This window comes from Phoenix dactylifera, chromosome 5 (assembly GCF_051530095.1).
Source record: "Phoenix dactylifera cultivar Ajwa chromosome 5, Ajwa_hap1_PhDact_Kaust_v1.1, whole genome shotgun sequence".
Classification (NCBI taxonomy): domain Eukaryota; kingdom Viridiplantae; phylum Streptophyta; class Magnoliopsida; order Arecales; family Arecaceae; genus Phoenix; species Phoenix dactylifera.
In genome coordinates this window covers 32,496,981-32,518,414 of record NC_143194.1, presented here as the reverse complement: position 1 = coordinate 32,518,414, position 21,434 = coordinate 32,496,981, and the positions used below count along the sequence as shown (strand labels likewise).

Here is a 21,434-nt window from a genome sequence, read left to right as displayed (position 1 = left end):
TTAGCAGTTCAAGCCCATGTTCAGCCCAGTCGACCACCTTCAACAACAGTGACTGTAGACTTGGTCAAGCTAGGATTTGTCTAAACCTGCTATCTTATGTAAAAGAACAGTAAAACTAGTGAGAGTAAGCCAATAAAAAGAAGTGAAAAAAGAAAACGTGTGGCTCTTCACTTGGTGAAGTGGTATCTGATGACATCCTTGAACCTTGATTCAATTGCGAAATGGATAACACGGAAGCTGCTTTTCTCTTAAATTATACATAGTGTTGGGGGGAGGGGGGGCCTTGAATTTAGTCCCACATCGGCTAGTAGCAGAAAGGTTCCGTGCCTTAAATGGGGGGTGGAAATTCTTTCCTCTCGAAGGCCCTTTTGTGGGACAAAACCGTGAGGAGGGCTCTGGGTACGCTCGACCCCCAAAGCGGACAATACCTCGGAAGGAACGCGGTCCTCTTTCTCTGCTAGCTTAATGTGGGCTAGGCTGTTGTGTGAGGCTCCGGCAGAATGTCGTCCCCGCAACAAATAGTATAGTGCATCATACTTATTACCTACTTGTAGGTTCTATATATACATTTCCAGGACTACTTGTTAGAGTTCGTGACGAAGGCATCTTTTGATGAATTCTTTACGTGTCCAAGTTTTATCCAAACTGCAGGCAGGAATTAGATTTCTTTTAATTCAAGATATCTACTTGTTGCCCATGACAAGAACATGTAGGAGAATAGGTTACTTGCATGTTGTTGATGTTAATCTACTTCAAGATGTGTCTGCTTATATATTAATCATACAACCCAAGCTATGAACTTATGTTATTCAATTCGCTGGTTCATTTCCACTTCGTGCAAATGCCTTTGTTAAAGAAACCTTAAGCTTCAATATTGGAGCAGATTTTCCCATGCAAAGTCATGAATTTTCTATCATTCAACGGAAAAGGCCATTGATCTATAATTAGTACTAATAGGGATGTAAAGGAACTGAACTTATACGAGCTCATTCAATTTCAAGCAAAAGCGGAGCAATTCACCGAGCGAAAAACCAAACTATCATGTTAATATGTAAATGATGTTGATATCTGATAGATAAATACTTTAAAATTTTATTTAAAAATATCGAATTTGTTAATTATATAGTATTTGATCTTAGTCAACTCAAAGAAGAATGAGGTAGGACCCAAGTGAAGCTTAAGTATTTTTGAACTTTGCTGTTGTGGAGAAGGGGAGGACACTTCAAAGTGCTGTAATCGAGCTATATTGTTTATAATAAGATAATTAGATTTTTTTTTAAAAAAAAAATCCTTATGAAACTGTATTTAGTATAATGACCCAATACCAATGATGATGCATTTAGTTCATTAGCAACCAGGGCAACGACACCAACCTTTGAAGTGGTCTTCAGAGGACTCCCTCTTCCTCCCCCTGCCAATGTTATGCTACTTTGAATTCAAACTATATTATAGTGGCCTTTCTTCTCTCCTCCAATCAAATCACGAGATATCCTAGATTTCCCATCCTTTTCCATGATTGACACCTTGAAATTAAGATCCTGACCGGGGCCAAATGAACTGAAAGATATGAGAAAGTTACAGTTGCTGTGTTGGACGAGACTGCCCATCTTAGATATGCTCCAAAATATCTTCCACTAGGCTAAATTTGTCAGTTTTGAGTACTTCGTTGAAGTCTCTTTGTTGAACGGATATGGTGGCGAAGTCTCCTTCTTAATTTCACTTAGACGGTCCACACGTTTTGTCTAAAACCGGGTGGTCTCACGGTAATCTGTGGTCTTTGTGTATTTGCTTGCTGCATGGAAGGAGCGAAATCATAGGAAATTAACATGGGCACAGAATTGAATATTTTATAGAGTCTTGTTTGCTCATAAACAGTGATCGTCCCGAGGTCTTGTTTTGAAATAGATTCTCATTTTGCTTCTTGGAGTGCTCGAAGAATTCTTCCTATTTTTTTTTTATTCAAGACTGCAATTACCTGAAATAAGAAAATATTTAATTTTCTGACTGGTAATCATACGAATATTTCTTCATTTAATCATGTGACTGGTTTTATTTCTAGAAACATGCTTATGTCTGTAAACTTGTCCACATAAATTAAATACCCTGATTGTTCCTCTTTGCTTTTTAGTTGAAATCTTCGTTCCTAACAATGAATCATAGCACGACGGTTTATTTTGGTGACTGAAAGCTCTTATTTATTTTTTAAAATATTTACATATTTTTAGTGCAACATACAAGATGTTGAAAGTTAAATAGAAGTCATGCATCTTCAAGATGGACGATGCGGTAGCTATTTCCAACAGTATTATACTCTGCAGTGCAAAAATTAAAATTATAGTTTATTTCATCCATAAATTATAGCCTATAACATACCGCTATAAAGAAAACGTCTTTCTGCTATAAAATTGGAAGCTTATTTACTACATATTATATATGTTACGTGCAACAGCTCCGACAACCCTGTCCCCTCTTGATTCCAACAGAAGAGGAGGAAGAAGCTTTTACTCCCTGACACCTACAAAGGAAGCTGAGAAAGAACAGAGACCAACTCGACTTGTTTAAAACCGGAAAGGGAGAACCATCTCACATACCGATATCTGTGCCGTATGGAAAGTTATAAGCCATATATATTGCATCAATATATATATATATATATATATATATATATATATATATATATATATATATATATATATATATATATATATATATGGGAGGCATCTTCACCCCTGAATTGTGCCTCCACATCATCTTTTGCTGCATTTTCTTTTCTGTTCTTTTTTTATCTTAATTATTCATCAATGTGACAGGACTTCTTGTGCGTCAATATTTTTACCTTTCCAAATTGCTAGCAAAATTTTACATTATCTGCGTTCTCATGTTAAAATAATTACTTTAACTTTAAATAAATATATTCATGCTTAGTTCAATTCTTTTTCGAGGGAAAGAAACAAGAGAGGATCATTTATCAAGAAAGAGATGTGATTACGTGTATTAGAATTTTTTTCAAGTATATTTAATAAATATAGTGTACATATAGAATAAGAAAAGAAAAGGATATACTCCAAGACATTTCTATGAAATTGAAGGTGCGATAGAAAAAAAAAAAGGGAAAAGAAAAGAGTTGCTAGATTCATCGCAAGACTGGATGATTACTTTAATACATTTAGCAAGAACGCGAATATGAATGGACTTGTTTCTCACTCAATCTTAGAGTCCATGATCAGAGGGAAGTTGCGACAACTCCATTTCATCTATTTTCTAATGAATAGATTAGTTTTGCAATGAATAAAATAATTTTTGACTCATATAATTTTTTATAATAGAGTATTGAGATACTCTATTTGTTTGGTTTTTATGGTCACAACGGTCAACAAGATGGAGATGGAAAAAAATTGGAGACCGGTGAGTGCTCCCAATCTCCGATAGTTTGTGATATATATACATATTAATAATAATACAAATAGATTTAACTTAATAATATTAAAGTGGTTGTAAAAATAACGTAATATAAATAATAATGTTCTATATTTATAATAATATATTGATATTCTATTATAGTACCGGTACATCAATATAATACTATATTATAATATGAATATCAGTACTAATTCTAATATGCTACACTGGTTAAAAATAGCAAAAATATAGTATATTAATTAGAATACTGTAATAACTTTAGTTGTATTGGAATAAATAGAGTAAGTATAACAATGTTATCATAACAATATAATTAAATAATGATATTATAATATTGATCAAATATATAAATAATATATTATAATATAATAATTTGATTAATAAATGATTTACATAATATATATTTTTATGATTTTAAATAGATAATATATTATTGTAATATATTTTCAATATATAACTAACATTAGCAATATCATTTCAGGTTTAAAAAATTATCAAATATGAAAATAGACTGGATGAGAAACTAATATCCATTTCCATCTCGGAGTTTCAGCAAACCAGAGGCCTCGATGCTGGCCGGGTGACCGGAATCGGGGTCTCCACAGCAAAATAATTAAAGAGAAGAAGGATTCCTTGTACCTAACGTGGCGGGTCCTACTCTTGGGTCACCGAAGCGTAAGCAGAAAAACGGGTGTGGACGTCACTTCTCTCGCTCTCTCTTCCAACGCGGAAGTAGGTTTGAATATTCTTGGTCCGTTCTTCCACTCTTCTTCTCTGACCTTCCTATTTTAATGACAAAAATATTTTGGAAAACGAAGAAAGAATGGTCAGCACTCAGCTTCGGCTATCAGTAAAGACCGAAGACCGGTCTTGGCATTGGATAGATTAAAGAAAAAAAAAACTCGCTTTTCTCAGTCAAACTTCTTTTTCTCCTCCTTTCTCTGGTACGAACCCGAAACCATTGCCTTAAATCCCAACTCCCCACCCTCCGTCTCCTTCAGGACTAAAACCCCCTTAATCCTCCTTCTGTTATTCATCTCCTCCTTTCTCTATCTCTTGCTTCCATTTAGAAAGAAATAAATGAAACACTTGTAGCTTTTGCTTCCAATTACCCTCGGATCGTGGTCTGTTCGTGCAAGCTCGACCGACTTCTGCATCAGGAGTTGGTTACTGAAGCAACCCATCATTAGAACTCCAGCTTCATCATTTGTGCATCCCCACTTATGCTATACACCCAATTCCAGGAGGAGCTCCTTTTAGGTCCCAGCATCGTTGGTTATTAAGCTTCGACACCACTCCGTTTGGTCGACCCCTAACTTTCACTCCCCACCAAAATACGTACGTCGGCAACACTTGACTTCCACCAGAACTACTGCGGCTTCTATAAACAACAACAGTAACCTTGCAAGCCATGCCGGCCTGATTCCCTTTTCCAATCCAATCTCCTACACATTCTTCATCCGCCTCCCTCGGCGATTCTCATCTTCTAAGAGCCCTTACTTATTCCGTAAGTTGAGAAATGGAGAAGGGAACGAGCAGCTGGGACCTCAGTTTGCTTCTCCAGGTGCTAACTCAAGGCGAAGAGCAAACTGGGCAGCTCGAAGCGCAACTAGACGAGCCTTCCTCCGCTGAACTGCGCAAGTCACTGGCGCAACAGATACGATTCAGCTTCAGCAAAGCCATTTCAATGGCCAAATCGATCAGCTCCGAGGGCTCGCAGCAGCCTCCATGCCCCAACAACACCAGCTCGGGCTCGCTGCGATCCGCCAGCGGGAGCCCCCGGAGCGAGAATTCGGAGAGAGCCTTCAAGGAACACGAGCGAAGGGAGATGTCCAAAAAGAGGTACATACTCAGCTCGAGAAACCTTTCAAGATTTATTAATTAAACATAGCTTTCCTGATGCAGTCTCTTATGAACAAGATTTCGTAACCAAAATTTCAGGAAGACTTTAGCGAGATGGACAAACCAAGTGCGCGTTTCCTCGGCCGCGAACGCTGAAGGGCCATTAGATGATGGTTTTAGCTGGAGGAAGTACGGGCAGAAGGACATCCTCGGTGCCCAGCATCCAAGGTTAGTAGCATGCCGGGCCACAAGAAAGAAAGAAAGCTTCCTTATCCTACCCTGCTCTTTTACCTTTCGCCACAATAATTGGCCTCTTGCCAAGGTGGCTTAAACGAGCCCACTCCTGTTCCATGTGGAAGCACTCGTGTTGCACCTTTTTGGTGGTGAGGTGGCCATTCCCCTCCGAGGGGTCCTGAGACCTCTCTGTTGTGATGTGGCTGGGGTCTTGCGTTGGTTCCCTACCATTCGATATCTGGCTCTGGCTGCGTAGTATTTTCGTAGTTGCTGCATACCTTGTCCACAAGCTGTTTGTTTTTATTATTAGTATTATTATTGTTTTTTCATAACGTTGAAGCCGCAATCTTCCTGAAAGCTTCCTCTCCCATCGCTTCTTATTCTTCGTCTCTGTTAGGCGAGTGTTGGTAGCCTATCATAAGTTCATTTAAATAGCTTGCTTGACTTGACCGATATTTTTTTGATTATTCTACTTCTTGTCCATGTTTAAGAAAGCGCACATTGACCTACGAAACAGCATAATTCTTGAGCAGTTTTCGGATTTTACTTTAGCAGAGAGATGATCATTAGGTTATATGAATATAGAACAAGTCAATGAATAAATAAGTGAAGTCTCGCATTTTTTTTCTCCTTTACAAATTTCAATGGAAGGAATTTTCCATCATGTCCATTTAAGGTAAGTTCTGTTTGGTCAGAACTAAATTTGGTGATTTAGTTAGCTTGGAAATTGTTCTATTGAAAAAAAATGAAAAGTACAATGGAAGAAATTAATCTTTTAAATTAAATTCTAATATAAATTCAACGAGTAAGAAAGTTTTGAACTTTTAATTATGCTTGTTAGGCAAACCCTTCTTCTGTCTATGCCAGTTGCTTTCCGACTCAAAGCACTTGATTGCAGTCATCTCTCCTTTATAAAAAAGTTTCTGCACTATAGAGAAAGAAGTTCTTTTAGTGCTGGATAGGTCTTAAAAGGCATATATTGCCCAATCATGCCCATTAGAATGGAATACTTAGCAGTTACTAAATTAACTACTAATGTAGATATATATTCTTCAGCAATTGGAAAAAATTAGTGGGCATGCTCTCGTTTTTTATCAAAGATCATTAAACCTTTCCCCCCTTTTTCTTTTCAGAGGGTACTATCGGTGCACTTATCGCAAAAGTCAAGGATGTCTTGCAATGAAACAAGTGCAGAGATCGGATGAGGATCCAACCATCTTTGATATCACATACCGAGGGACACACACATGCCTCCAGGGGCTACGAGTGCACTCAGCATTAGCACCCCAGGAACCAGACATGCAGCAAAACCAGCAGAATCCAGCAGCCGATCATGATCTGCAGCATTCTCAACATGATCAGCAGTTGCTCGAAAGCTTCCGGACAGGCCTCAAGGTGAAAACTGAAGGCTTGGAAAAGGAGGATCAAGTACCCACTTCTTCTTCCTTCACTTTCGCTTCCACGCCAGTCAGCAGTTTTAAGTCTGAAAACCAAATCTTCTCCGCGCCTCCGACACTGGAGAACAATTACATGGGCAGTTTCTGCCCTTCCTTTTTCTCACCAACAAGCTCCGAGTCGAACTACTTCTCAGTTCCATGCCAGATGAACTTTGGAGGAAGAACTTCAGAACCTGACCTCACAGAGATAATCTCCGCTGCGACTTCAGTGACCAGCTCCCCTATGGTTGACATTGATTTCATGCTTGAACCACAGATGGATATTGGCGCAAATTTCTCATTCGATAGTTCCAACTTTTTCCAATAAATGATGAAAACAGAACGGATCACGGAAACGAGTGTCAAGATGAGCCTGTTAGAAATCCTATCTAGTAAAGAAACAAATTAAGATGCGGATATGCAAGAAAAGAAGAGCACTGGAGGACAACTTATGTTAAGGCCTCCCCTAGAAAATGTCGAGTTGATCTTGTTGCAGTAGTATTCTACTACTAATGTAGTTAGAACTTCCAATATCTCTTTTTTTTTCTTTCTGTTTTCCTGTCAGCCCCTTCATTGTAGCTGTGATTGCTCATTTTTCGAAACCAATAAACCATGTTTCGTGCTCAATATCTGTAAAATAAGTAGTGAGAATTATAATTGAATTCGGCAAGGACTTATTGTGGGAAGAGGTGACAAAATGAGAAGTATATAATGAACAATTTTAAGGAACATTAAGGCTCTAATCCAGTAGGTTAGAGATGATAATATCTGTCTGAAAGAATAACGTATTTACATAAACAAAGGTATGCTGTTAACAGGGGCCGAGAAGATAAGGCACCATTGAAAGACTTGTAGTTGATGAATCAAGGATGTGAAAAAAAGAACATTAAACTTCAGTTTTGGGTTGCTTGATTCAAATGAGCAACAGAAACTAGCTTTCATATAAAATTTGTACCTATAACGATTTCTTTTAAGGATTTTTATAATGATTGTCATGGCATAAATATATAAACAAATCTGACATAGAAGCACCAATAAGAAGTCAAAAAGGCATGATGGCTGAGATGATCTGCAGTGATTACCATCATTTGACTGAAACCAGTCTGTCTACGAGCTATCAGCACAGAATTTATTAGTTATAAGCTTTCACATTATAGAAAGCAGCTATACGAGTTATCTTTTCATATTCCAAATGCTTGTTGGAATTTTTTTTACGGAAAATACGCGTTCTTATCATTTCTTTTGCTTTGAAAGAGGATATAACAAGATTTCTCTACACTCTAAAATGATTTATACCATAGCCCACCATTTATCCCTAATGCAATGCCAATATCTTTGCTCAAAATACATCTTTCAATCCAGTCTGATACTTCCATCTATATCAACTTATATCTTCCTATCAATTTATTGTTGCCATCTCTGTTTTCCATCGCATCTGAGCAAACCGTGACAGACATGCAACCAATCCAGCTAACCCCATAAATTTAAGTATCTTTTTTTTGTTGTGTCGCATATTCATCTCTACATCTCATCTCCAATAAACTTATTTACATGGAGGATCCTTATCAACTCTAGTTTGTCGAAACAACAATACCGGTCCCTCGACTGTCGCACATTAAATTTTCTTCAGTCTCACAGCATTGTGAGAGTGATCCAATGCAATAAAGCGTATCGTAAATTCACATGAGGAAATTGGACCTATATAGAAAAGACAGTGAAGAGGATCCAGTGACAGAACTAATTATAGTCCAGAATAAACTAAAACATAATCTTTGGAATTCAGACATAACTAACAAAGATAATCCATTCTCAACAACAAAGCTGCAGCAATATAAACTCACCATAATGTCCTTTCCCTCAATAATTGATCGATATTCATCAGAAAGATAAGCAATAACAAGTTTGGAATGAGGGGTTGGACAGGTAAAAAATCAAAGACCAAGGAGCAACCCCCACAACCCTTTAGCATGAAGATCTGCTAACTCATTGGCATTCCTGAATATATGGGTAAGAGATATCACTCAGCGGAGCAACGTCAAGAACCTGACCAGATATATTGACGGCAGCTTTTACTGGCGCAATGATTGCCTGCATCACATTCTATGATTAGAGCTTCATGGGAAGCTTTATGGACATTTTCTTAACAAGAAGGTCTTTGCCTCTGCCTCTGCCTGAAACCAACAAAATTCTAGAGCCAATGACATACCCAACCGTAACATAAGTCCCAAACGGGCTCTGATTCCCTTCTGAAGACTATAAATGAACTCCAGTTGCCTAATAGACAAAATTAGAAGAAAATGCAGTAATGAGGGCTCAGGGTGGCAGCGGCAGTGAGGGCGATGCGGGTGATGGAAGCGGCGGCGGGGTGCACAAAGGGGCAGGCGGCGATATGAGAGGCGGTGGAGAGCGTGGGGGCGGTGGTGACGCGGATGATGAAGGTCGGGAGGGAGGGGGCAGCGGCTGGGGATGGAGGCGGCGTCGGGATGCTCGAATGGGAAGCCAACGATTTGTGAGGCCATGGAGGACAGCGTGGGTGTAGTAGTTGGCGGATGATGAAGGTCGGGAAGGAGGAGGCGGAGGCGGCGGTGACGGTGCTGTGGATGGTCTTCCACCATTGCCGGTCTTTAGCTTGGAGGACTGGGGATTAGGTTTGGGATTGCTTTCTTTTGGAGATATGAGAAGGACTGGAGGAGGAGGGCGTACCGCTGGGCGTCGAAATTGGGTAGGGGTGCGGTGAAGATTTGAGGATGGAAAAGCAGGGGAAGAACCCTAGCGAGTGGAGACGAGAAAGTGGAGATCTAGAGATCAGGTCTAGCGTTTTGTGGCCTGACTTCAGGCTCGATTTGGGGCCTAGTCTGGGCTCAGTCTCGGGCCTGGTCTAGGTCGGGTCATATAACTAACTGAGCCCGGCCCGAAATGTATAGGGGTATGATTTTGAGCCCAAACGTGATCCAAAACTAGCCGGGCCTAGCCCGTAGCCCGACCTGACGACGGCCCGGCCCAATGGCTTGCAGGTCTCCCAGACCGATAGCTTTTTCTTTTTTCCTTCAATTCGGTAGAACACGGACCAATAGCTTTTTTGCTTTATTGGTACATCTACAACTCAATCTCACGAAAGCATAGCCAGTGTTGTCAAGAGAAAGTATACTGCTCAATGGTGAAAAAACATCCGACTCCTTAGTCCAAAGGACCTCTTCGGTGTGCCGAGCGGCGTAAAAGGCGACTATGTTCGTCTCCCGATACACATACACGGCTACAGGCCGATAGCTTGGAACTTTACGTTTACAGCAGTCTTGAACTCAATCATGCGGCCGGTTTCAAACACAAATAATGTGCAGTGAAAACAAGGTAGAATCAAGGCCAAGGATGCTGCAACTCACTGGGGGGTTGGGAATGGATTTAGACTGCTGAGACCACCTGAAACAACTAGCAGTCAATTATATGAATAAGATTAATACTTAAGCCCACAAGCAGTCATCTCCTCAATATTTGTGCTATCATTATACACCATAGATCATAATTGGATAGACCAAATAGTACTACTCTGAACGGTTCATTTTTTGTGAAGGCGCATGATTATGTTGATAGATAATAACCACCATATACGAGACTAGTTCCTTTTTTTTCTTGGCAGGGACTACGGTAGTTCTTCAAGGTGTCCCAATCTCTTGGCAGATTCAACACTCTCATGGAGTGTCTGCTGAGCATTATACCGATACCGGAACCCCATATCAGCCATCTTGGTAGATCTACACCCAATACCATGCCCATCTCCCTCCACCCTGAAATGAGACAAGAAGACCACTATGACACCTATATAGAAACCTTTTTAGTTCTTACTAAGGTAGTGCAAAACCACCACTTACTCTTTGATCACTCTGAGCTGAGGGTAACTTTTCGTGTAGTAGTCCACAAGCTCTTGCATCGTCGGGTATGCGCTTGCCAAGAGGAACCTACCGGCCATTGAAGGCTTCTCCATGCAGAAAGCATGGGCTTCACAAACGTCCTCAATGTGCACCAAGGGTACCGAGCCCAGCAATGCCTGTAGGAACTGGAGCTGTCTGTGACTCGCCTTTTCGCCGGTTAGTGGCGATATCATACATCGTACGCTCAACGATATGGAGGGAAGAAGCGTATCCCCTCCAACTAGGCCGCAGGCTAGGCTTACCACCTCGAATTCTTTCTTCCCTTCTTTAAAGTTATAGCTCAGTGCTGCTTTCTCCGACTCCGTCTTCGAACATACGTATGACTGAAGACATTTAGCATCATAAACACCCTAAATTAGGCCAATATTAAGATTAGCAGCAGAATGATGAGCGATAAAATTGCGCGAGAAAAGCCAGACCTTCTCAAAATCTTCACACCAAGCAAATGAGAGATGGAGTGGCGTCCAGCAGGATTCATCAATGAAATCTTGGAAACCGGTTCCGTCTCCCTTCAATGGTGATGCAGCTGTGACAGAACCTGTGTAGATGACTCGCTTCACAGTCCCAGATCGTTCACATGACTGCAGGATGCTCCGGACTGCAGCTACTGAAGCTTGTGTTGTATCTTCGTACTGTTTCAGTTTCATGAAAGTTTGAAATGTAGATGATTCATTGATCATGAAGTATTGAAAGTGTAACAACCTTACCCAAAAAGCCTAATAAGAATGTATCATTTGAGTTACTTGATCCTCTATAAGTACTCAAGATCTATCTAGCGAATAACCAACGTGGAACTAAACATATGCCCGCACGAGTCATCATATACTTCCTTTGTTTAAGCCCTGGCATCTTCGCCAGGCTACGGATCTAAATCTATTTAAATCCAATCATAAACACCACGATCAGTTTGTGATCAGCTTAAATATACTCTTTCTGCGGTACCCCCTAGTTTACATAGATCATGAGCCGAATCCGCTTTGATACAACTTACAACAATTTCAGAATTTATTCAAAAAGGCTAGCTAGAAGATATTATTTGAATTTTTTAGTCATGTATAAGCACTCAAGATCTATCTTGTGAATAACCGATATGAAACTAAACACATGCCCGCACGGTCAATAAAGAAAGCAAATATACCATAGTTGCCACGTCGATAAATTTGGTCACCTAAAAAGGTTGTTGATCCCTTTTAAGTGCCGCAAGTAATTTGGGTAGACATGCACAAATCATGCCTGCAGATTGGATTTGGGCGGATTTATGTCGAAATTTGGATCCAAAGGTGAGAGTTTTGAATCCTAAAAGGCGACTCTCGTAGAAACAGAGTTAACAAAGATTAGACCCATATTCAAATCAGAGAAAAGTCTCCACCCACCTATTTTTTATTGATAAGGCACAAGTCTAGCATGTTTCAGGGTTGAGCAAGGTCTGAATCTTGGTTCGATGGTTCTCTAGGTTGAAAAAAAAGGCACAACTGAATTCAGATATGAGACAAGCCGATCGAACTCTCATGTCTTTCTCAAGTCGGGGAAATGCAGTCCAACATTGATCCAACATTCCAAAATTTATAGGCTCAATTGCTATGAACATGTCCTTTGATCTGGTCTTTCTCTCTCTTTATTCTGCTTCTTTTTGTGGGATTTTTTATTTTAATGGATTCGGCCTGCCAGTATGAACGAATGCAGACATCTGGATGAGACAAACTTGCGTCCTACTTATCTGCAGTTGTTGTGTCCTGAATGATAAAAAGGAGTAATGTTTTGGCTCTACATTCAGTCACCCAATCCATGTTGTCGCGAGGTGATTGGAGCTATTAGTAATCGCATTTGACTGATGATTAACAATGAGGTGGTCAAATCACTACGTGCCAAAATTAATGCCATGGTAGCAGAAATGGGCCGACAAAGTGAACAAACATATTTGTTATATCAAAAAAATAAATATTTGATAAGGACCAACTATTCTTTTTTATATTTCTTTATTTTTTTCAAGAAAGCGCGGTGGAAATTGGCTGTGGGCAGGCTGCAATGGTATTCAATACTTAATAACTTCATTAACTCATACGGTTGACAATCTTCATGCTGCAAAATTTCAGATTAAGATTTTAGAAGGTGTCCCTAGAGTTTTTCACTTGGATAAAAAATTTATTTTAAATGATCCCCTCTTATATCACTTTGTGTTGATTGGTGGTGCTGCTACAATTTTAGTATGAAAAAAATTATCGTATACCATTCTGCGGACTCTAGAGTACGGGTATTCCCGTTTTCTCCAACAGAACGGATGAGGAAGTGAAGATGACCCGCCACCATCTGATGTGGGATCTATAAACAAGGGATGAGGGAGCCACAAAGAGAGAGGATCTCGGATATGTGAAGCTATTAAGCCCATAGCCCCCAGAAATAAAGTAAGAGTTTTTTTGTGTACATATCCTTCAAAATATTGAAATTTGCATGAATACCCTTCTAAAATTGATATTTGCATATATACTCTCATAAAATACTTATTTTGCGTGTATACTCCCTATTTTTCTTTTTTCTTATATATATGCCCATTCCATCTAACGCCGTTATGAAATTAGCGGTTTAAAATTAAAAATAACTGTAATACCCTTAGTAGGTAGATATGCAAAAAGAAATATTTGATAAGGCTATATATACAAATAATACTTTGTAAGGGTATTTATGCAATTTCATATATTATGAGGGTTTACATGCAAAAAAATCTAATTTTATTTTTTTTTATTTCAATTTGTTTTAGTTTTTAGTGAGATTTGTTAACCTGTTACCCACTTTAGAAATAAAAAGATACTTTCAAAATTTTAATTAATTTTAAATTTAAATAAATATAGTTTTGGCTAATTACATTAGCTGAATCGTTATGTCAAAAGTATTCATACAAAAATAGTGTTTTGTGAGGGCAGGCAAGTAAATATCAATTTGGAGGACATTCGTGCAAATTTTAATATTTAAAAGGGTATTTATGCAAAAAAAACTAAATTTTTTTTACGTGTATACTCTCCTAAATATATAAAATTGTATGAATATCCTTCAAAATTACTATTTTTATGTATATCCTTATAAACGTTTCCTTTTGCATGTTTACCCATTAATAGTATTTTTGTTATTTTAATTTTAAACCATTAACTTCTTAACGGCGTTAGATGGCATGGGTTACGGGGTATACGTATAAAATAAGTCTTTGCTGAAGTTATATATGTAAATATTAATTTTAGAAGAGTATTTATGTAAATTTCAATATTTAAGAGGGTATGTACCAAAAAAAAAAAACTCATAAAGTAACTATGAGCAAGAACATTCTTATTCAGCCACTGTTTTCTGGTTTTCTCAGGGGAGAAAGAAAAAAAAAAAGAAGACTGTTTTCTTGTTCATATGTTCATATTGTAAATAGATGGAAACCAATAGAAGAGACTATATAAATGTCGGCTAACCTGAGAGTTGTTGGTATTATGCTGCATGGGAGTGGCAACGAGGAAGACGAACTCGCACCCTTGGATGGCTGCCTCGAACGTGAGGGGATGGTAAAGTTCAGCCTCAAAGAGATGCAGCCTGGTGTCCGCTCCAGGGAGGCTCTTCAAGAGCTGTGTCTTCCACGTTTCTTCTGCAAATTAAAATTAAGAACTCATCCATTAACGAAATCGCTTTTCTTAGAGAGCAAAAAAAAAAAATATAAGGACAAACAACGTGGAAGTGAGAGCGGGAGAAAGACCCAAGTTCCTTAGAGTAGCATGAACGACATGGCCTTTCCTTAGGAGCTTCTGGACAAGCCAAGACCCTATGAAGCTTGAAGCTCCTGTGACACAAACCTTGCTTCTATTCTCCATTTGGATCCCAGCTCTATCCCTCTATCTCTCTCTCTCTCGCTCGCCCGCCCTTTCCCTATTTTACTTCTATATAAACCTAGCGTTTCGGCGTACCAAGGACGGCTTCGGTGAAAACAACGTGATGGAATTTTTTTTTTTTTTTTTTTGCTGGGTGCGGTAAAAGCGGCAATTCGTATGGCTCTCAATTGGAATAGTCGGCCAAGCCAAAAGAAAGAAAATGACGAAGGTTTCGAGCTCCACATGGTTTGTCACTTACTAAAATGCCGCGGGAGCCCATGTTCCGAGGCTCACAAAAATCTTCACATGGGACCTTTGAATTTAATAAAAAAATAAGAAGGAACCGTCGACTTGGGTGGAAAAAAAAATGCTATCAACATCAGCCAAAGGGTAAAAAAAAAATTAGAAGAAAAAAATTGCAGCTGCATGAACCGATAAGCCTAAATTCAGATGAGGAGGACATTATTAACTTAAATATATAAAATCAAGTAAAAAATGCTACAGCGAATGCTAATTGTGACTAAGCTTCAGCCAGAGCTTGGGCTAACGCGCCCAATCTAGGCCACGCATTCCAGCCGAAGCCATGAAGAAGCGGAGCACGGGTAAAACTTTGGCAGGACCAAAAACAAACTCAGGCTGGTTTTTCCATTCTGCCGCCCAAGTTTAGTCCAAACACCTAAAACTTATAGTGATTGGTGTTAAAAGTTCGATCCCCAGCAGCTACACAATTTTAAGGACTCATTATTGGTTGAAGAAAATATGGCTGGTAGTTTCAAATTGTTAGAATCAATGTAGGGCCATTGTTTGATTGGTTACGTAAAATTTAGTCGGTTTTTCACATTCAATGAGATCCATTCACTGCGAATTTGCATTTCATTTCTCGTTTGCATTTTATTTTCATTTGAATTTCATTTAGCCGGCAAAGGTAGTCCATTCGCGTTTTTTTAGAGCACTAGTTTTTTATTTTAAGACGGATTTTTCATACAATGCATATGCGGATACATCCAATAAAATCAGAATACACTAGTTTGCAGAGTGCTAGTGGCAACTCCCCCTTCTCTGACCAAAAGATATACTCCGAGTGGTAGGCCGTATAGGCAGCCACCAAGTCGGCCGCTCCATTGGTTTCTCTGAATACATGCTTGGCCTGAAAGGCCCCCCATCCATCATCATCTCTATGTCCGGATTAGGGGATGGTCCGTGTTCTCACCCCTCAACCCCCCCAATCCACCTGATAACCGTGGCCGAGTCGCCCTCCAGAATGATTGAACTGGCCTATAGCACCATCCGCGCATGTCGAAAACCAGCCCAGGCAGCTCGCAACTCTGTCACAGGAACCGACGTGTCAAACAACCGGCAGCCACCTGCTGCCACCACCTGGAGTGCGAGCTCCGTAAAACAAAACCTACACCGCCCCGCGCACCTCCATCCAATACCGATCCATCGAAGTTGACCTTGAGGAAGCACGGAGGTGGGGGCTCCCAAGTGAAAAACACCGTCTGAAGAGCTGCCGGAGTAGTGAGGGAACCTCAGGTGTCCCGAGCTATCAAACGTCTATCTGAGAGGGTGGGCCTGATCTCCGTAGTCTGTGCTCGAGCAAACTTTGCAACAAATCTCGGTAACACTCTGTGCTCATCGAAAGTACGAGCATTCTTTGCCAGCCAGATCTGATGTACTGTGCAAGTTGCTCTAATGGCTTCCTGACATGTCCGCAAACTGGCCATCACGTGTAGAAACTATAGCCTCTTCCAGCAGCTTATCCTCTTTTATCTTTTTGCTGGCCACCATTTATGACCCACCGCAAAAGCCAGCGTGGGGCCCACCGTCAGAAAATGGCGGGGCATGTAACTTCGTAATGAATTGACGACCATGATCGAGAGCGCTCTCACCATCTCATCCCGTACTCATTAGCACAAATTATTAGCGATGTGCTTGTTTTAATTTTACATCATGATGAAGAATATTTTGATTTTGAATGCATCACGATCAATCAGCCCTGATGGCCCACGGCAAAAAGCAACTCATCACACTTATATCATAATACGTTGTTACATTATGTTAACTAATTTAATATTATATTAAATTATTATATTATAGTATATAATATTATATTACTATATCATAATAATAATATAATATATTATATATATTTATATATTGATATATATTATATTTTATTACGTTTGTTGTATAATACTATGCAATATTTTTTATGGTGATTTTGCCATACCAAAAATAATTTATTATTTTGTTTACCAAACACACGTTAAAGTGGCACAACACTTTAAAAATATAGTTAACAAACAGCAAATAATTTTTTACAAAAGTTCTACTTCAGACATCTTTACTTCCAAAAACTTCATTTCCAAAAGTTTTACTGCCAACAGCTCTCCAAACGGAGCCTAATCCTCCATATTTAGTGTCGAGCTGCTGCTGCTGTCGCTTTGGAAGGTTAGAATTTTTCTATCGTAATTCTCCTCTATCTCCAGAACTTTGTAATCTTTCTTTATACATCTTTCTGATGTAATTTCTCTCTGATTTAAGGGAAGATGTATGGGTGGCTCATCTTACCTCCCTTTCAATCCAGGAAAAAAAAAATCCTCGAAGGTTTTGAAATCGGGGATTTATCAACTTACAATACCAGCAAGAATCTCCACGCATGTAGGATTTTATAACTTTGAGGAAAAACAAAAACAAAAAATAGCAATGGTGCGCAACAAGCGGATACATCTTTATTTCATTTAACATTTACTGCAGTGCAGGATTACCAAATTCTAAAAATTCATAAACCTCTGCAGTTAACCATCATCATCAGCTAGACTACCAGGTTCGGTTCCCCGAGCCTCTTGGCACATCGAACACTGTCATCTAATATCTGCTCCACACCAAACCCATACTTGAAGCCCATGTCGACCAGCTTTCTTGCCCTGCTCTGGATGCTTTGCCCTTCCCCCTCCACTCTGAAATCAGAAACCAAAACCGCATTTGTCATACCCGTAGGAAAAAGGTTCTCCATGACTAGAAAGCAAGGCAGTGCAGTCTTCACTTACTCCTTAAGCACTTCAAGCTCAGGGTACTTCGTGGCGTAGTAGTCCACAATTTCTTGCATCGATGGGTATGCGCATGCCAAGAGAAACCTGCCGGTCATCGAAGGTTTCTCCATGCAGAAAGCATGGGCTTCACAAACATCTTCGATGTGCACCAAAGGCACTGAGCCCAGCAACGCCTGTAGGAACTTGAGATGTCCTTGAGTCACCTTGTCTCCGGTGAGTGGGGACACAATGTCTCGTACACTCAATGGTACTTAGGGAAGAATTGTATCTCCTCCAACCAGGCCACAAGTTAGGCTGACCACCTCTAATTCTCCCTTCCCTTCTCTGCCGTTGTAGCTCAACAGTTCTTTCTCCGAGAGCGTCTTCAGACATGTGTAAGACTGCATGCATGAACGCCATGAAAGCAGCAGACTTAGGCCTACAGAAATTTAGCATCAGCATGGCAAGTGATAGAATTGCTAGGAAAAGCCTGACCTTCACAGCATCTTCAAAGAGAGCAAATGAGAGATTGAGAGGTGTCCAACAAGTTTCGTCGATGAAATCTTCATAACCGGTGCCGTCTTCCTTCAATGGCGATGCAGCTGTGACAGAACCGGTGAAGATGATTCGCTTCACCGTCCCGGATAATTCGCACAACCGCAAGATGTTCGGGACTGCAGCTAATGTGGCTTTGACAATATCTTGCTTCAATTTCGCAAATATTATCAGAGTAAGATCATGCTTCGATCTCTAAGTTTACAATTAGATTGTTGCTGTTGTTGTCTCTCTCTCTCTCTCTCTTTTTTTTGAAAGAAGATTGTGAAGGTTATGTTGAGAATTGTTGCTCATTGATACTAAAATTTTGTTACTAGTTTTATTCTACTTAGTTATCCTACCCTACCTAAAATTAGTATTTTTGTCTTTTAGTGATTATCAAAGTTTAGTTTCAAGGATAAAATTGATATCAAAATTTAAATGAGAAAGAAGGACTGTCCTCGCGTGATTTGGAACCTCATCTATTAGAGGAATTTAATAGAGGAATTTATTTCGTATTAGGATTCTTGTCCTATAAATAGTAGTAGTAACTTATAGCAAGATGTTTGTATGTGTGAGGCTTCTTTGTGAGAGGAGCCCAATTTATTGTTCCAGCTTTTATTTTCTTCTGAATAATTTTTTTTTCTTCTATGTTTTTTTTCTACTGCTATTACTTAGATTGAATTGGTGTCCGTTCCGGATGATGGGCTGGCACTCATTCTCCAAGTTATAAAGCAAATGATTTTGGACCTCATTCTCCAAGTTATAAAGCAAATGATTTTGGACCCCATTCTCCAAGTTATAGATTCGCCTTCGAGTGCAACGAAAATGAATTTGAGCTAGTCTAACAGTGGATCTTGTGGCAGCACACAGAATCTGATTATACCCGAAGAGATCCAACTAGTCATTTTGACCCATGACTACTCAGCAATCACCAATCACTTGGTTGACAAACTAGATGAAGATTTAAATCTTAAATCTGAACTCAATTAGGGTTTGTTGGAACCAACTCGTTTGGTGCAGGAAGGTCATAACACTGGGTACAACTTTTTTTTTTTATTTTTTTCCCTTCGGCATTTTTGGGCTTAATAAGGGCCGCGTCTCCTATACATAATCCGCGCGCACATGCAAACTTGTTTCCGCACTCGGACCAAACCCAATCCTGATTTGGACCTAATCCTGATCCGTCAATGAGTCGGTTGGATACAAACCAAATCAAACCTATTGAAAATTTCAGATCACGCATCTGTTTAACATTTTCAGACCCAACTCAAGCCGGCCCAATTAAATAGTATTAGTTTTATTTGTATACTTTTCAATTTCTAAATTTTAACATATGATACTTTATCCTCTAACGGAACCGAGCAGAAAGAATAGAGATAAGTCATAAGAGTTTGTATTCGACCTTGAACCAAAGGTATCTTTTAAAATCTCTGTTAATCTTTGTTGTATGACTAACAATCAAATGCTTATCGTTCATGATTTATTTTTTTTAAAAAATATACCAAAATATTTTATTGATAAAGTTTCAAAGTGTAAATACTTTTAGTTTGATTTACTGTTCGAAATATATATAGTTTGATGCCTGAAAGAATTCTATATTTTTGCTAAATCTGAACCCAAATTTATTATCCAAATCCGGTCCCAATCCCACAAAAGAGAAGAAAAGTTCACTGACCTGAGAGAAGTTGGCGTTGAGTGGCGCAGGCGCGGCAAGGAGGAAGACGAACTGACACCCTTGGATGGGCGCCTCGAACGAGTGGGGCTCGAAGAGATCGGCTTCGAAGAGAAGCAGCCGGGTGTCCGCCCCCGGGAGGCTCTTCAGAAGCCTCGTCTTGGATTCATCTCCTGCCGTATCTCAAAGGCCAAATTAGCAAATTTATGATGAGTTCTAGACGAAGAGAATTGAAGAGGAGAATGGACAAGAGAGATCGCCTGAGTTCCTCAAGGTAGCATGAACGGCATGGCCTTTCTCGAGAAGCTTCTTCACAAGCCAGGAACCAAGATAGCCGGAAGCTCCCACAACGCAAACCTCGCTAGCCCTCATCATCAAGATGGAACCCCCACCGCACCTCTCTAAGTCTGCTTTTTGGCAAGTTGTAGCCCAAGCGACAAGGGGCCCTATGTTCTCACTTTGTTGTTTTTTTCGGGTACATTGAACCCAAGTTCTCTCACGGATCGCTTTCTTCTTTGTTTTATAAGTGTAATCAACTACGCAACCTGACTTTCACCCGGAGAAAGTACTTGGGGCTCCTCTTTGGCTCCTCCACTGCATACGTATACGATGATATCGATGGTATTCTGGGAGCCCCCATCCCCTGGTTCTCTCAAGGTGAATTTCGATTGCAGCGTATTGGAAAGCGGTAGCAGATATGGCGTGGATTTTATGATCAGAGACCACGACTCCAGACTGATTGTGGCCGGAGGTCGGCGCACATTTGATAGATCCATTCATGTGGCGGAGTTGCATGCGGCATGGAAGAGTCTTGTATATGTTAGAGTACACCTGGATGCCCGTCGGATATTCCTAGAGGATGACTCGACCACAGTGGTGGGCTGGATCCATTGCCAACAGGCTAGGTCGGACCTGCACCCACTACTCTGGGACTTTTGGAGCATGAGGGAGGAGTTAGATTTACTTCGAGTTTCGCATGTGTTTCGGAAGGCAAACAGTACTGCGGACTGGTCGCCTCCTATGCAGCCCACCATTCTGGATTTGTATTCTGAGGTCTTTCCGATCGTGTGATGCAGGCATTAGATCATATTTTATCTTGTGATAGTTCTGGGCTTTCTCATTATCGTGTGTAGTGAGAAGCCAGTTCAAAAAAAAAAAAAAAACTACGCAATCTGGCACGCTAGCCAGTAATGCTAAACCGAGTGGATTCCATAATATGTGGATAAGCAGATTTCTGGCTGTATACGTGCACCATTCATTGGTGATCAACAGCGGCACACCGGTGGATTTCTTTCATCCACTATTGGTTGCCCTTTTTGGAGTTCAATGATGAGGGACAAGTCGGGACTATTGGTCTTAGTTGCTGACAAACGGGCTAACCGGAGTTGCTCCTTTATCTGGAGAGAAGTTTGTGCCCATGCCTCGGAGGTCTTCTCCAGCATCAAGTAGTTGATTGGGGATGGCCGATCAGTGGACATGATGAAAGATGCTTGGTTCTT

At 40.0% G+C, this 21,434-nt stretch overlaps 2 protein-coding genes, 1 long non-coding RNA gene and 1 pseudogene across 5 annotated transcripts; 1 reads left to right on the top strand and 3 right to left on the bottom strand.

Annotated features, from left to right (window-relative positions):
- Nucleotides 1–4,397: 4,397 nt before the first annotated feature.
- LOC103702950 (putative WRKY transcription factor 41) lies at nucleotides 4,398–7,559 on the top strand. Its single transcript, XM_008785604.6, has 3 exons — nucleotides 4,398–5,262; nucleotides 5,362–5,490; nucleotides 6,630–7,559. The coding sequence occupies exons 1-3, from the start codon at nucleotides 4,940–4,942 to the stop codon at nucleotides 7,258–7,260; spliced, it is 1,083 nt and encodes a 360-aa protein (XP_008783826.4). The 5' UTR covers nucleotides 4,398–4,939; the 3' UTR covers nucleotides 7,261–7,559.
- A 2,791-nt stretch (nucleotides 7,560–10,350) lies between these two features.
- LOC103702949 (NADPH HC-toxin reductase 1-like) lies at nucleotides 10,351–14,771 on the bottom strand. Of its 2 annotated transcripts, none has more exons than XM_088722434.2 (5): nucleotides 14,583–14,771; nucleotides 14,305–14,474; nucleotides 11,278–11,490; nucleotides 10,799–11,208; nucleotides 10,351–10,714 (listed from the first exon to the last, which is right to left on the bottom strand). In XM_088722434.2, the coding sequence occupies exons 1-5, from the start codon at nucleotides 14,695–14,697 to the stop codon at nucleotides 10,570–10,572; spliced, it is 1,053 nt and encodes a 350-aa protein (XP_088578560.2). In that variant the 5' UTR covers nucleotides 14,698–14,771; the 3' UTR covers nucleotides 10,351–10,569. The 2 variants fall into 2 exon arrangements, with proteins under 2 accessions (XP_088578560.2, XP_008783825.4); XM_008785603.6 differs by having other exon boundaries at nucleotides 10,799–11,181; nucleotides 14,583–14,761.
- A 2,575-nt stretch (nucleotides 14,772–17,346) lies between these two features.
- LOC103702948 (NADPH HC-toxin reductase 1-like) lies at nucleotides 17,347–20,429 on the bottom strand (annotated as a pseudogene). Its single transcript, XR_016413318.1, has 5 exons — nucleotides 20,196–20,429; nucleotides 19,939–20,108; nucleotides 18,222–18,431; nucleotides 17,745–18,127; nucleotides 17,347–17,654 (listed from the first exon to the last, which is right to left on the bottom strand). The product of XR_016413318.1 is annotated as an NADPH HC-toxin reductase 1-like (transcript).
- On the bottom strand, nucleotides 18,482–19,921 carry LOC148703564 (uncharacterized). Its single transcript, XR_015987382.2, has 2 exons — nucleotides 19,047–19,921; nucleotides 18,482–19,010 (listed from the first exon to the last, which is right to left on the bottom strand). It is a non-coding gene; the product is annotated as an uncharacterized LOC148703564 (long non-coding RNA).
- Nucleotides 20,430–21,434: the final 1,005 nt, after the last annotated feature.

Excerpts from the sequence above, each read along its gene's own strand:
- LOC103702950 (XM_008785604.6), top strand. The coding sequence starts at position 4,940 with ATGGAGAAGGGAACGAGCAGCTGGGACCTCAGTTTGCTTCTCCAGGTG. Across the intron at positions 5,263-5,361 it reads AGGGAGATGTCCAAAAAGAG|GAAGACTTTAGCGAGATGGA; the intron begins GTACATACTCAG and ends CCAAAATTTCAG. Across the intron at positions 5,491-6,629 it reads CTCGGTGCCCAGCATCCAAG|AGGGTACTATCGGTGCACTT; the intron begins GTTAGTAGCATG and ends TTTTCTTTTCAG.
- LOC103702949 (XM_088722434.2), bottom strand. The coding sequence starts at position 14,697 with ATGGAGAATAGAAGCAAGGTTTGTGTCACAGGAGCTTCAAGCTTCATA. Across the intron at positions 14,475-14,582 it reads TGCTACTCTAAGGAACTTGG|AAGAAACGTGGAAGACACAG; the intron begins GTCTTTCTCCCG and ends TTTAATTTGCAG. Across the intron at positions 10,715-10,798 it reads CAGCTCAGAGTGATCAAAGA|GGTGGAGGGAGATGGGCATG; the intron begins GTAAGTGGTGGT and ends GTCTCATTTCAG.